The 14310-nt window shown below is 40.9% G+C and overlaps 1 protein-coding gene across 1 annotated transcript; it reads right to left on the bottom strand.

Moving 5' to 3' along the window:
• Nucleotides 1-10467: 10467 nt before the first annotated feature.
• On the bottom strand, nt 10468-13576 carry LOC116843068. The gene is made up of 2 exons (XM_032813095.1): nt 12221-13576; nt 10468-11287 (listed from the first exon to the last, which is right to left on the bottom strand). The coding sequence occupies exons 1-2, from the start codon at nt 13457-13459 to the stop codon at nt 11078-11080; spliced, it is 1449 nt and encodes a 482-aa protein (XP_032668986.1). The 5' UTR covers nt 13460-13576; the 3' UTR covers nt 10468-11077.
• Between the last annotated feature and the right edge of the window lie 734 nt (nt 13577-14310).

Below are 14310 nucleotides of genomic sequence, written 5' to 3'. Positions count from 1 at the left end.
GGGAGGGAGAGAGAGAGAGAGATAGAAAGAGATAGACAGCGAGCGAGACAAGAGAGGAAGAGAGGAGAGAGGACGTCGCGGAGAAGGTTGCAGACGCCACAAACGAGGTAGAAATTAATGCGAACTTCAGCGAAGGACCGGGACAAAGCTCCCAAGGAACGAGGACCCGGCGAAAGGGCCGAGGGCAAACTCGCTCGCAAAGGATGACGAGGCGGAGCCGATGGACGGGGGCGAGAACGTGGCGGAGGAGCAGGTGTAGACGAGACTGGAAGCTGGAGCACGAGGAGACGGCGCGCGATGGCGTGGTCGGCTGATTAACTTTTTCGCGTTTTTTGATCCTCATAAATTATGTAGGTACACGACGGAAGGTTCGCCGCGGGCGTTAAAGGGCTCGGCTCCTTTCTGAGCGAGCGACGACGGTGAGGAGCGAGTAGGATGGTCGGAGCCGCGTACACACTCATCCTGTACGTACAATGAGTGAAAAAAAGTATGCACGTGCATTTCATAGATCTCTTTCTTCCCCCCTCTCCCCTATCTCTTTCTTCTTTTCTTTTGATAGAATTAACATTATGTAATATCTACGATCTGTGTGGTATTATTTGTATCGCGATATTTCATTAACTTTTCTCGCTTTGTCACGTTGTTTCTTTATTGCTATGTGCCATAATTTAGTATCGCCTATGTGTACTGTTGAGACTTTCTATGTACATGTCGTTATTGGCACACTGTAATCTTCATATATCTTTTAGTATTGCTCCTTTTTCTTTTCTTATTATTTTTCATGTGCTCGACTTTGGCACTTTTATTTGTATTTCCTGTAACTTCCAAAGGTTTGTGTGAAATGTTTCAAGATAGAAATAAACTCCAATCTACTCTCTCTTTCCCACCTTCCCTTTCTCTTTCTTTCTCTTTTATTACGAATTGGCTTGACTCGTAATCATGCTACGTCTTCATTGGTAGAGCGTAGGCTCATGAAAATATTCATGCATCTTGCTAGCTTTCATTAATATTCGTTTCGAGTGTTTTACTTGAGTAGAATATAAAATTATGAGATTTTTTGGAGGAAATTCTGTGCAAACTCCGAATTTATTTTTTTCTTTAATAAATGCCAGCTTCGCAAGTTCATTCGATGTGCCGATTTAATAATAAAGTAGTTTTTTTTTATTTATTATATAGTGTTTCTTTAATGAATGTTGAGGAACAGAGATCGTTTTGATTTTTAAATTCACAAATTAGAAGAGCAATTGAAGCAAAAAAATTTAATTATTGGAAAATTATATATCGTGTTTAAAATATTAATATAAATTAATTTATGAATATAAGCACTAGTTAAGAGAAACCTAGTGATTTTTATCGTAAGCTTAACGAGTTTTTTTAATATTTGAATTTTTTGAATGTTAATTTCTCGCGCAACATTATATTATTTATCTTTATTTTCATTTGCTTGTTCAACATTTTAAGTATAATTCGATTATTTGATTCATTTACGTAGAAAATTCGATTACACTAATAGACATAAAATATACGACTGCAGAGCAGTATCTCGTACGCTTCTAATTACGTTAACAATCGAGGGGCAGGAGAGATCCGCCATTGGAGCTGATTCCCTTTCGCGAATTCCCAAATACACGGATTTGCGGTGAAATTATCATGCCGGGCGAATTATTTCTTTTCCGTTGCAGAGGTGTGCGCGGTCGAATTAGCGAGATTTATCCCGCGGGATGCACGATGGCCACCCTTTGACCCTCTATTCTCTCTCCGCGAGATATACGCGGGATTGAATTATTTTCCCCGTGGTCGTCGCGACGAGCGCCGTGCGCGCCGTGTAAGCAACGAATTATCCGGGAAACAGGAAGCGTCCCGCGGGACGGTCCGGTTAAAAAAAAAAAGGGGAAGGTGTCCCGACGGTTTCCAACGTCTCGGCTAATTCAATGGCTACGAACTCGCGACGCAAGGCGACGGCGGCGGCGGCGACAACGTGGGAATGTCGCAGGACGAACATCCCCGGGTGCGGTGGCGTATTATCGGTGAGAATGTCATGTCGGCGCGAGAGAACTTGTAATCCCGTTGGAAAAACACGCGGGAAGAAAGTCGAAAAAATTATGAACGGGGATTAAATCTTCTCGGACACCTTTCCGTGCCGGCCAGACGGCAATCTTTCATCGCGCGCGAGAGGGAAAAACAATGTAACCCATACAACGACGATCTGCCCGACTAGACATTTATCCTGTGGTCTTGATCAGGCTGATTCCAATCAGTCATCTGGTTTGTGTATAACGTGATGTTAGCGGGTACTGATGATAAGTCACGTAACACAGCGTAGCAATCGAAACCTTATTCATAATTAGGACCTGGTAATATCATTTTGTATGAGCGAAATAATCGATTGGAATCAACCTAATCAGGACCACGCGTTGCAAGAGAAATTTGGTGTTAAATTTAACACATCTCATATATCCTAATTTATCCACTCTAATTTGTGTGTTAATTTAATACAAGGCAAATATATTGATAAATGGCACAACTTATTCGTATATTATACATATGAAATAGTCATCAAAAGTGAACATATTACGTATAAATTGTATATTTTAACATATAGGAGCAGTGAATGTGGACTCAACGTGGAATAGTCTCAAAAAACGTAATGACAATATTAACACACACATATATGTTAAAAATTTAATACCAAAATTCCTCTATACATGGATCGATCTCAACACAAGTACTAAATGTTTTATGCCAAAAGCGGGATAAATTTCTAATCGGAGTCTGCGCAAGGTTTTTATGGTACTCTCCCTCTCTCAGTCACCGATATTTCGGAGTCTAATGATCGACGCTTACTCGCGTGATTATCGAATTTTTTTATTACTCTGCGATCTCGCTATGTATCCGGGGGCACAAATTAAAATGTCAGCGGCGTTAAAGCAGACACCTCACTCGCGCAAATTTCCACACGTATACGCGGACGACGCGGAAATGACGATATCGGATTGACACCCGTGTGTTCTCATTACAACGAAGCGCATTCATTTCATAAATATGAAAACTCGCGACACGATTCGCGCAGGTGGTATTTTACGGCGCGTGATCGGCCGCTTTTCTACTATCGACGGGGACGATGTTACGCGTTGTCCCCAATCGGTCAGCCTGGAGACCATTCCGATACGACCGTATTACGTATTTTTAAGATTTAGTGGTAATATTCAAGACGTCGCGAACTTCCCGCCCCCGAAGATACATTGTCGCTCGGTACACCCACGAAGACGCGTCGCAGCGATTTATACTTGCGAAATGCCACTCGTGTCATCCTGTGTGCACAGACCAGCATCGATTTTTTTATTTTTCTCAAGAGATCTTCGTGAATTTCGTGACTTCTAAATCGTCTCGAGGCAGATTTGCGCGCTACCTTTTACACGAACCGTCGTAGAACATGTTATGGAAAATTTAACGGCGTCGCTTATTCTGAAAATGGTGCAAATGCAAAATTGTATAAACAGAAAACCGATATTCTTAAACACGCGTAACTGTAACCGCAAAATCCGTCAGTCTTTGCGTCTGTATTTTATTGATCTGCCGAGCAGTGAGTCCGCGGGCGAGCTGTAATTAAAGTGATTAGACTTTATGGTCGTCCGTTTGCTCCCCTTCGTCCCGAAAGCCAACTTTTCATTTTATTCTTTTTTATCATTTCCCTTACTTAGTTACAATTTTTCGCGCGCGTGTTCACATTCGCTCTTCTCAGGTTTTTTCCAGTAATATTTTCCGCGCCTATTACTTCCCTGGAGGCCGAGAATACCGGCCGTTCTACGACACACAAACGACGCTCTCTGTATTCTCGCGGGCCGCGTTAATATTAATATCAAAGAGATAACGCGAGACATGATGCTCATTCCCGCACGTCTCGTCGCGCCGAATGATAAGTCGATCGAATAAATAGGATATCGTTAGTTTCTCCACACTTTCGGCAAGATTGCACATTCAAATGCAATGCAATATTATTATCATCCTTATTATTATTGTGCTCTTTACGGAAAGTAATTGCTTTAGTTGTGTAATTAACTAACTGTATAAAGTAATTGCTTTAGTTGTGTAATTAATTAACTTATATAAATAGTAACATTTAAAAAGGGAACAGGATAATGATAAGAAAAGCAAGAAACAGAATAACAAGCGTGGAAATAATTGTGTAATCATTTTTCGTGTGAAAAGTGGAGTGCAAATCTGCTTCGACACGACGATATCGGACTGGCATTCGCGTGTTCTCATTACACACACTCATTTCATAAATATGAAAACCTGCGACGCGGCGGTGGCTCGTATTTTACGGCTCGCGATCGGCCGCTTTTCTGCTATCGACGTGTTTCTCGTGTTCGCTGACAAGCGGTGTTCGCCTTCATTTCACGCATGCATCGTTAAGCTTTGTTCTTTCTATTTCATTATATTCAAGTTTGAAACGCTTTGTTTGAAATACATTATCGTTAAACAATTCCATAATAGCTTTCACGGAAAATGAACACTTGCACTTGATCTCTTAATTTGCGCCTTCTTATTAATTCCCATTAGTTCAATCAACTAACATTTCAATCGATTAATGCTCAACGCCGCTTGAGAACGAACGCGTCTATATAGAGAATTTTTGGCTACTCCACGTACAATGTATCCAAAGCTCCTCGGCCGATGACAACTCATCTGAATCTCCTCCTGCGGGAGAGCCGCATGAAAAAAAAAAAAATTTGCTAATATATGGACGACTAAAATTATTAACTGCATGAGCAAATTTTCTTATTTTCATAGCAAAGTTATTTAGTTATGATAGCTAAAAGATTTGCTAATATATAGACAACTAAAATTATTAACTGCATGAGCAAATTTTCTTATTTTCATAGCAAAGTTATTTAGTTATGATAGCTAAAAGATTTGCTAATATATATATTAGCAGTTAATAATTTTATCATGCAGTTAATAATTTTAGTTGTCTATATATTAGCAAATCTTTTTTTCCGTGCGGAGAGTCGGTGGACGCGGCGCAACGTCGACGCGCTAAAATTCGAAAGTACGGAGTTGCCGAGCGGGTATCACCCGCGTCTCAGGCGTCGAGTGTTCCACGTTCGTGACGGAAATATGGCACGGCGGCATTACCGCGTAAAATACGCGAGGGCAGCCGCAATAAGCGCGAGAAAGCGGACGGAGGAGACGCCGGCCGCCGGAAGAGACTCGCGATAATTTCGACCACGGCTGAGTTAGCTCTCAGTTTCGACTGAGTCGCGCTGGCAAGTACGACCGGCGTACTTTGCCTTCCCATTAACGTAGTCTAGAGTTTCATACAGCCCACCCTCCATTTGCGAGGGGCGGGAAGTCTCACGTGCTAGTCGCCCAGCACGGAGGAAAAATGAAGGAAGCGCGACATCATCCACGAGCAGCTCGAACTTCAGTGGAATACGTAGCGTGAGTTTATTTTCCTTCCCGAGTGAATTTCCCTTATTGAGATTATGATCTTTTGTCCGAGATGTGAATTCAAGTTCACCGAAACGCTGATAATGCCTGTTGGCGCCGCTCTCGAATATAGGGAAAGGACCGGGGCTAGATGTCCCATATCTCAGAATTTCAAAGTTATAAAGTTGTCTTCTTAGACAACTAATTGTTGTGATTGATCGTACAAATATGATAGAGACAGCCTTCTTGTATGTATTCTATACTTAATTTTGTTAACTGCATATTTTGTTTTGCAATAACCAAAATATAAAAACATGTAGCAACGTGGCCATCTTGCCTAGGTATTGCAGCTAGGATTCAGTTGTCGCATAGTGCGAGGCAAGAGGGTCATATGTAAAATATGCATCCTGCTTAGTAGTTCTCCGCAAGAGTTCTCCACAGCTCTCCTGTCGGCCCTTAATTATGGGCCAACTTTACCTCGTCCGCTCATATGCTCGATTTCAATCATTTTATGAACGAAATTGCTTTTATTATCCGAAACACTACCATACACTTCCAAGAAACTTCATTAGCTAATAATACGTCGCTTAATTTTATTCATTCACGATGGAGAATATTAATATAAAATTTCTCTCTTCCAAGAGGCTGGGAAATTTACTTTGCGCTACTACTAAATCAGTTTTTTTTTTCTAATTTTTTACTATAACATTATTCCGATTTTAATTGAAACTCGACGAAAAGTATCAATGTCCTACAGGGACCATTTCGCAATTTTATATCCACTGTTCCTCTCAAGATAGATATTAAAAGAAGCAACATACTACCTTAGTACTATCTAGACTCAATCTCCTTTATACATCGATCCTCTCATGCGAATTCTACGTTTTACAGGTCCTCGCGGATTCTCAAACTTTTACTTCCACCTATCTTTAGCGTATCATATAGAAACCTTTTATTCGACCTCCGACTAGAATTGTTGCTTTCAGTCCATGTGTCTTCAGTCCCGCAAAAGAGCATTATGAACATTATGATCGCGGACAAAACTAATCTTTTGTCGATTTTATGAATCGATTAGTTCTCGAGAAATACCGCTGACTGTCGATCACGCCGATCAAATGTCATTGGCAAGTGCTCGATTTCATCTCGCTCGCGCCGGCGATGCAAAGGGAAAGGTAAAAGGAACAGGCGGGAGAAAAAATGGAGAAATGCAAATGCGCCGTACGAGAGGAGAAATATTTACATGGTCGACGCGAAAATGCTAATGCAGTCACTTCGATAGCGAGCTAACTCATGTTTACCGGAGCCACGGATCGCTCGGCCGCCGTATTGCCGGCGAGCAAACTCACCGGAAGTTATGCGTTTCCCACCGAAGTTACGTATAGGCGGGCGGGCGGACGCACTTGCATGTGCGGCTGCGGATCGCTGAAAATGCGAGTCGTATCTTCGCGGGAAAAATCGAAATGTTTTATCGATCGACAGACCGCGCCGCCGGCTAGAAGCGGCTGATGTACATTTATGCGGCCACGCGCGCGCGCCACCGAGTTTCACGAACTTCTCGAATGATATATTCCGAATTTCGCGAGGCAACGTCGGCCCCTTCCTGCCCCGCCAGCCCCGGTATTCGCGGTAACTTTTCGTAATAGTCCCTTCACACTTCCTTACGGCAGCGGCATGTAAAATGTGAACCATTTATTCGTATCGTGCCTTTTGTTTTACCACCACATCCTTTCTCTCACCTCGCGTATCTTGGTGTCGAGAGGTACACCACGGCATGGGACGTGCACGTGAAAAACGGTTACTTTGTCGTCTTCCTCCGTCGTCCTCCAAAACGCGAATCGTCCCTGGGAAATTTTTAGAGAAAGTAGACGCTGCGAAATCTTAGTTTCGATTCTGATCGTTTTTATTTGTTTTTGAGAACTAGGCTTGTTTTCAATTTAATTTCCAGTCGGTTTGATTTCGCTTTAGTGCAGCTTTCTACTTTGCCGGGTTTTGACAAAGTTTTGCAACGTAACAAAAGTCTCGTGATTTGAAAATTAAAAACTTTCATGACCTGAGACTTTGTCCCGTCGTTCCTATAAAAGAACCTAGTTTAAAACGCTGAAGTCTTCTTCTCGCCAATAATGGTCAAAGACCAAGGAGATGCTAAAGTCACTGAAAATTGCAGAAAAATTATTAAATCGCGACGTCACGATTATCGAAATTCTGCCCTCGAATGTGTCGCCAATTAGAACACTCGACGATATGTTATTTCCTCGTGCGCGGTCCATTGCGGAAGAGATTTAACGTGAATCGGTCAGGTTTACAGCGCGGCAGAAATTCGCATAGCAATATCGATATTTCCAGCATTGTCCGAAGCCTGTGTTTATTTATTACAAGGAGCCTGATAACTCCCGGCACGAGCGGCAGGATCGCGCGACGCGTATCGATATTTATCGTCGCGCTGCGCGAACATTGTTTGTCGCTTCGACTTCGCATAAGTCATGGGCGATACCGCCATTGGCGGATTTATCATTCGAGTTATGTGTCATTGTCCCGCGGTGAGACAGTCGAGTCGACGACATAATGCCGCGGTACTACGATAATAATGAAGGGCGTATAGGCGCAGCATTGTAACCCCATCACATACGGGGTGATCTGCGGCGAACCTTCACAGTCGCGAATTTTTCTCGTGGATCCAGAGACAGATTCTTCCGATATTGCTTCTCGTTTTCTGCTTCCTCGATCATTGCTTTCTCGCTTATCGACATTAAGCGTCACCATAATCTTACACGTTAGATTTTTGCCGGAAAAACGGCCCGTGCCCCTCCCTCCGCGCCTGTCGATTAATTTGGTCAAAGCTTTTAATTTCCCAACGTTTGCTACCTTTGAATTTCTTCTTTCCAGGACGATTGCCTTCCTTCTCACTTTAGAAATGTTCCCAAAGTCGGCTGGAAAGTCGCATGATAAGTTCGAGCCACCCTATGTGCAATCCAATATACATATAGATATGTATATATACGTGTACTACAGGATTGCCGAGCCTGTAATTTGACCTGCAATCCGTTCGCTGTCTACCATTTGCTTTTGTAAAGCCAGTCGTGAATCAAGCCGCGCCAGGTATACGGATAGTGATAGGCTGCGAGCGGTAACGACTCTTCCTCTCTCTCTCTGTCTCATTTTTGAGCAGGTCGATCGCATGTAATAAACAGAACGACAATTTTAAGTTAGTCGGGTCGGAAATCGAGACTATAAAAGATCGATGCCCCGCTTAGTTAACAGATCTCTCATCCGAGATATACATTCGAGATTCGCACAGTCTGCGAAATAATTCAACTTTTCTCACGAAGCATTACGAGCATGACGAACTTCTCGCTCGAGAAATAAGAATTGAAAGATTTGAAACGACTCGCATGTACGGATACACGCGCATCTCGGTAAATTAGGAAGTCGGGAAATGGAAAAACAGACAGTGCGGAGAAGAGCACTTAGAATTCTTGAAAATCCAAAGATGCAACATCTCATGGGCCAACCCAAGAGTCCCGTAGCGGAAAACGCGAAAGACCGTAGCAGAAGATCACGCATTACTCGAAAACGTCCGTTGATCTCACAAATTCCAATCACAGGGGAGGTGGGAAGGAGTCCGCCGGCGTTATGATAAATCCGAGCCGTCCTCGTGCTCGACAAATCCCATAGGATGCTCATAGCGTCCCATCGACTCAGCCGGGGAGCGGCTGCTTTCAAAACAAAAATATACAAAACCCATCAGAGACGAGGGACGCGCTCGACGAAATCTCGCGGAATAGAATGCGCCTGTGTACGTGTGTGTTTGCTGATCCGGAGCACTCGAGCATGACCGTGAGGAGAGAGAGAGAGGGAGAGAGAAAACGAGAGAGAGGACGGGAGAGCTCGGTAGCGCGACAAAAGGAACGACAGCTTAAGCCACGAGGTCGGAGCCTCAGGAAGGAATCTATGTCTCCGGACACAAATAGTTGTGACAGATGCCGGGTTATGTAAACAGGCCTCGATGATACCGAGCATTGTGTCACCGCGATCCGGCCGGGGGAAGGATACACTTGGTCGACCATTTAAGTGACTACAATAGCCAGGATTTGCGAAATAAGCGGGAGCATAAGCGCGTCTTCTCGTCGGGCACGATTGTCGCCTCGCGGCGTCTCGAACGGTTCCCCCGCTGCAACTGTCGTGACGTTCAAATATACCGAATCGTTAATTAAATATTTGTAGAATACGTAATGGACGCGGCACACGATTGCATTTGCAAAAGATTGAAATTCTCTTTGGAGCCTCGCGAAGGTTGCGTAGCCGAAGTTCTGGATCGTTTCGGCGAGAAATCGTGGAAGAAAGAGTATTTCGAAATATTCCCGAAATTTCCCCGAGAAAGTGTTATCATTTCATCATTTGATGATTCAATGATTCGTTTATATTTGTTATTTTTTAGAATAAAATTCTAAAATTCTCGTTTATTACGTCGCGCTCTGCATTGAGAGAAATCACTCGATAAAAAATTAACAAACGGATATTTCCGATCAAAATACTGATGAATTTTTGTATCCGATCAGGAAACATTTGATGAGAAGTATTAGTTCATAATTTTTTGACCAATTTATCTGATGCTATTATGATCGGAAGTATTCGATTTAATCGGATATTCTGATCGGATATAAAAATTGATCGGAATTTGATCGGAAATATCCCTGAGTCGAAATTTTGTACCTATGTTGAACCTTGAATTCTACACCGCAGTAGGAGCTAAGATAGCAAAGTAGGTTTAATTTTAATGATATAATTTACTTCTACTTTGACTCTGATAATGTCTGAAATTTCTGCTTTTACCTTTTTTTAGCGTCAAAATAGCTTGTGTAATAATAGAATTTTAGGAAGTAAAATAGGTTTAGTTGCGAACTTCTACTGAAGCTTTAGTTTCTACATAGAATATATATATTTTATAGAATTCAAGGTTCTCTCAACATAGAGTCAAAATTTTAACTTGGAAATAAGTGTCAATATCGTCAAAATAGGTTTCATTCAGGTTGTAAATTATCTAAGTAGGCTCAAGCTATTTTTAAGAGCGTCAAAGTAGCGTCAAAATTTTGACAAAGTAGAGTTAAAGGTTCAAAAGAGAAGTTAATGGGTATCAATATGGTCAAAGTAGGTTTTACCTAAGCTATAAATTGTCTAAGTAGGCATAAACTATCCTTAAGAGTGTCAAAGTAGCATCAAAATTTCGACTCGGATCCGTTTGTTAATTTTTTATCGGATAATTTCTCTCAGTGTGGTCTTTAAAAAACATCGACGCTTTTGGATAAGACTTCACGTATATGAAGCAAAATAAATAATCTAATTCAATTCTTCAGACACACGTTCGATCGATTCGCGTTTCGCGAGTACTCTCGTCAACCGCGCCATGTGTAATTCCAACTCTGAATTTCAACGGGCCGTGTAATCTCCAAGGCTGTCCCAACTGTCTACTTCGAAATATCCACCCCAGCCCGTGGGCTTCACTTTCGCCTTCCGGAGACACTTCCATTCGAACCTGCGCGTCCTCGAACGTGCGTGCAGGCTTCAATCCTCTTCCATCTTTCGTCTCTTCCGCTTGAACGATTTAGAGTCGCGACGCTCACGGTAGAGTGGCTTTGTGTGACAATCGCTACCGACTCGCTCGATCTCTCCCGAATATTTCAGCCGCAGTCGTCCCCGTCGGCTGTACAGAACACAGCGAGGGGATTTTGACTGTCCTGCTACAGAAGGATTCGGTCTTGCTCTCGTGTTTCGCCGACACGGTTCTGTTTCGCGACTCTTTTTCCCGTCCATGCTTGCCTCCGCGAATTCGTGATGCCGTCGCGACACGCTCCTCAAGCTAAACAATAATGCACAAATTTTTATTGCATAATTCGGGTGTAAGGGTGTTGGAAAGAGAAATTTGAAGATATCACTTGTATATAACTGTGTACAATACTGTGAATCGCTGAACATATTATTTATTAAAATTATCTGCAAATTTATTCATAGACGAAATATTCATATATATTGCGCGCAGTAGTGTTAAAACAATATACGAATATCATATTAAACAATATAATATTTCACATATAATACATATCTTACATATTCATTTTACGAAATATGTAAGATAATATATTATGATAAAATGAAATAAACGTTATAATATAATGCATTAAATAGTATTATATTCTAATGTAATTAATGTAACAAAATATTTAGGATATACGAAAAGGTGCTTGCTTAGGTCGGTTTGCTTGAATTATTTAAGTCTTTAAACCAAATAAGTGTTACGAAAAAATATTTGATCAGTGTCAAAATCCCTGTATGGCTTACAAGAAACAAAATAATTTTCGACTTTAAGAACATGTTTTACAAATGTGTACTCAGAACATTTTTTATCTTAATCCCTGTCTTAGTAGGCTTTAAGTCGCGATATAGCGGTTAAAAGCACAATTTCGAATCTATATTGCTCTCGTAGATTTCAACCATGACTCTTCATGACTAAGTTCTGCTTGAAATCCTACGGTAGCATTTAGTCGTCTATAATTACTGTTTCGTGTGCCATAACGGTAATACGTTCTGAATGAAACATGATGTAACTGCCACGCGAAATACATCAAAATTATTCGCGAGCTTCAATGTATTATTCATGAGTCGAATCTGTCTTGTATATTGTTTACAAAAATGTAAATAGAAAAAAAGAGATATACAGTCATATATAAGAGCTTGAATTGTTTAAATCATTTAAGTTCTTGTAAACAATTAAATATGCATTACGATACGCTACCAGACCATTGTTGAAGTCCCTATATGGCCTATAAGAAAAGAACTTGTTTTTCATTTCAAGAAAAGGTTTTACCGATGTACCGAGGACTTCTTGTATCTTAATTATGTCCTCTTGTATCTTATACGGATTTTTAGCGGTTAAAAGTAATGGACAATTCTGCATCTGCATTGCTCTTATAGATTTCGACCATGTTCCCACGGCACTAAATTCTGCTTGAAATCCTACGATTACATTTGGTCGTCTATAATTAGTTTTAGTAACATAATCGTAATACAACATAGGGAAAGATTGAAGAATGAGCTCCTTCCTTCCAATTTTGCAACGGGAGCAAGTGTGGTGTCTAATAGTTTCGGTGTATAATTCTGGTCCTATCATTGTAATTATTAGTTTCCTTGTCTTATTTAAGAGATGTAAGAAAAGCTCCCAAGCTGGAAAATGGCGTCTGTCCACATAGTTTGCGGCTACAACATGAATATTAAAAGTATCCGCTTTCGTTTCAGAATGGATTAAACTCGCAGTTTGCAACCCTTGGTGTAGAGTCAATGGATCTGATACATAATCCGTAAAGATGTGGTCATAAAGACACCAATTGTCTTGTACATGAGGTGGAAAATATTTATTACAAAATGAGGTCATGTTAGTTGAAGATATCTTTTTACTGGGAAATGCACCGAATTTAATTACACTGTGTACTGTTTTCCATACAGAAGGATTGAGACTTTTGACATCTAATTTGAGAGTTAATGCTAGCATATCACAAAATACTGAATTGTGAACATCCGCAAATATCAGTGGTACGTGATTAGCGCAGTAACTGAACGACATGCATCTTTCACACGTGTGTAAATAACTCCGTTGATGACATATATAACATGTTTTTGCATATATGAACATTTGCTCTTCGTATGGCTTCATTTTGCGTCCCAGTGTCATCTGGATCATTCGCAGAAAATTTTCCTGTGATTTTATCCAATCATTGTGCCACAAAGGGCGAGTATTCCACTCCGGGTCCTCATCTATGAACTTTGCTATGAGTGAACACACTTCCTTATGGTGAGGTTGGTGTATTCTTCTGTGCTCTTCAGTACAATAGGCGATCATGTTACACCGAGGACATAACGTCAATTTCCTTTGGTTTGTTGATTTGCAAACGTGACAAACGCTTGGATGGAAAAATAGATTGTAATCAAAGTGCTTTTTTTGTCGACGATATTTTTTTGCTTCATAGTTTTTAGCCATGTCTATACGTCTATATGTAGTACAAATATTCCTAATACCAATTTGGAAATATTACGCGAAACTCGGCGAATGTCGGCGTATTCTGTACCGGTTGTACATGTGTTGACTCGGCGGTTGTATAGAGGACACTAATAAAGTGTTTACACCTGTTTCTCTCTCCGCATGCCTCAGGAATTGTTGACAGACAGATGAAGGTAGTTTGATTTCTACCTAGGGACATGAGCTACGAATATTTCAGTTAGAACAATATTCAAATAATGCAAGTAAAATTTAAACATACGTAGCGCGGAAGGTATACGATATTGTATCGTCCGTCAGACTGAAAAGTAACTCAACTCGAAAAATCTAATTTTTCCGAGCAGTAAAAAAGGACCTCGATAAAGCTAATCATGAATATATCGATTATAGATTAGGCCGATACTGTTTTTCGTATTCTCTTAATTAAAAAACGGCCTTAAATTAAATTTGTTAAGCTCAATTATTAATTAAATGATCTCTAATTCCCTTCGCTCATATCAACCGTCAATTGAACGATATTTAATTGAATTCGTTGAAAGCAACCGTCAGTCGAACGGTCTTTGATTGAATCTGTTGGAATCAATTGCCAATTAAACGTCTCCAACTAAATTAGCTCATATTAATCGTCAACTAAAAATGCAACAATTATTTAAAAAAATAATTAATAACCCTGATTCACAGTACTAAAAAGTATAAATAAAGGCGCAATACTCTTCGTTCTCCATATAGTACTATATTCAATGTCATGTAGCATTCATAGAATGCTTAATCAGTGTCAGGCGACGAGCCCCCCGCAGACCCTTCTCGAGCATAATGACTAGCGTTCGGGTAGC

Source organism: Odontomachus brunneus, unplaced genomic scaffold (assembly GCF_010583005.1).
Source record: "Odontomachus brunneus isolate Ranch 3 - 2012 unplaced genomic scaffold, Obru_v1 Obru_scaffold_029, whole genome shotgun sequence".
In the NCBI taxonomy this organism is placed as follows: Eukaryota; Metazoa; Arthropoda; class Insecta; order Hymenoptera; family Formicidae; genus Odontomachus; species Odontomachus brunneus.
The sequence above is the reverse complement of the archived record's forward strand: the minus strand, read 5'-3'. Positions and strand labels throughout refer to the sequence as shown.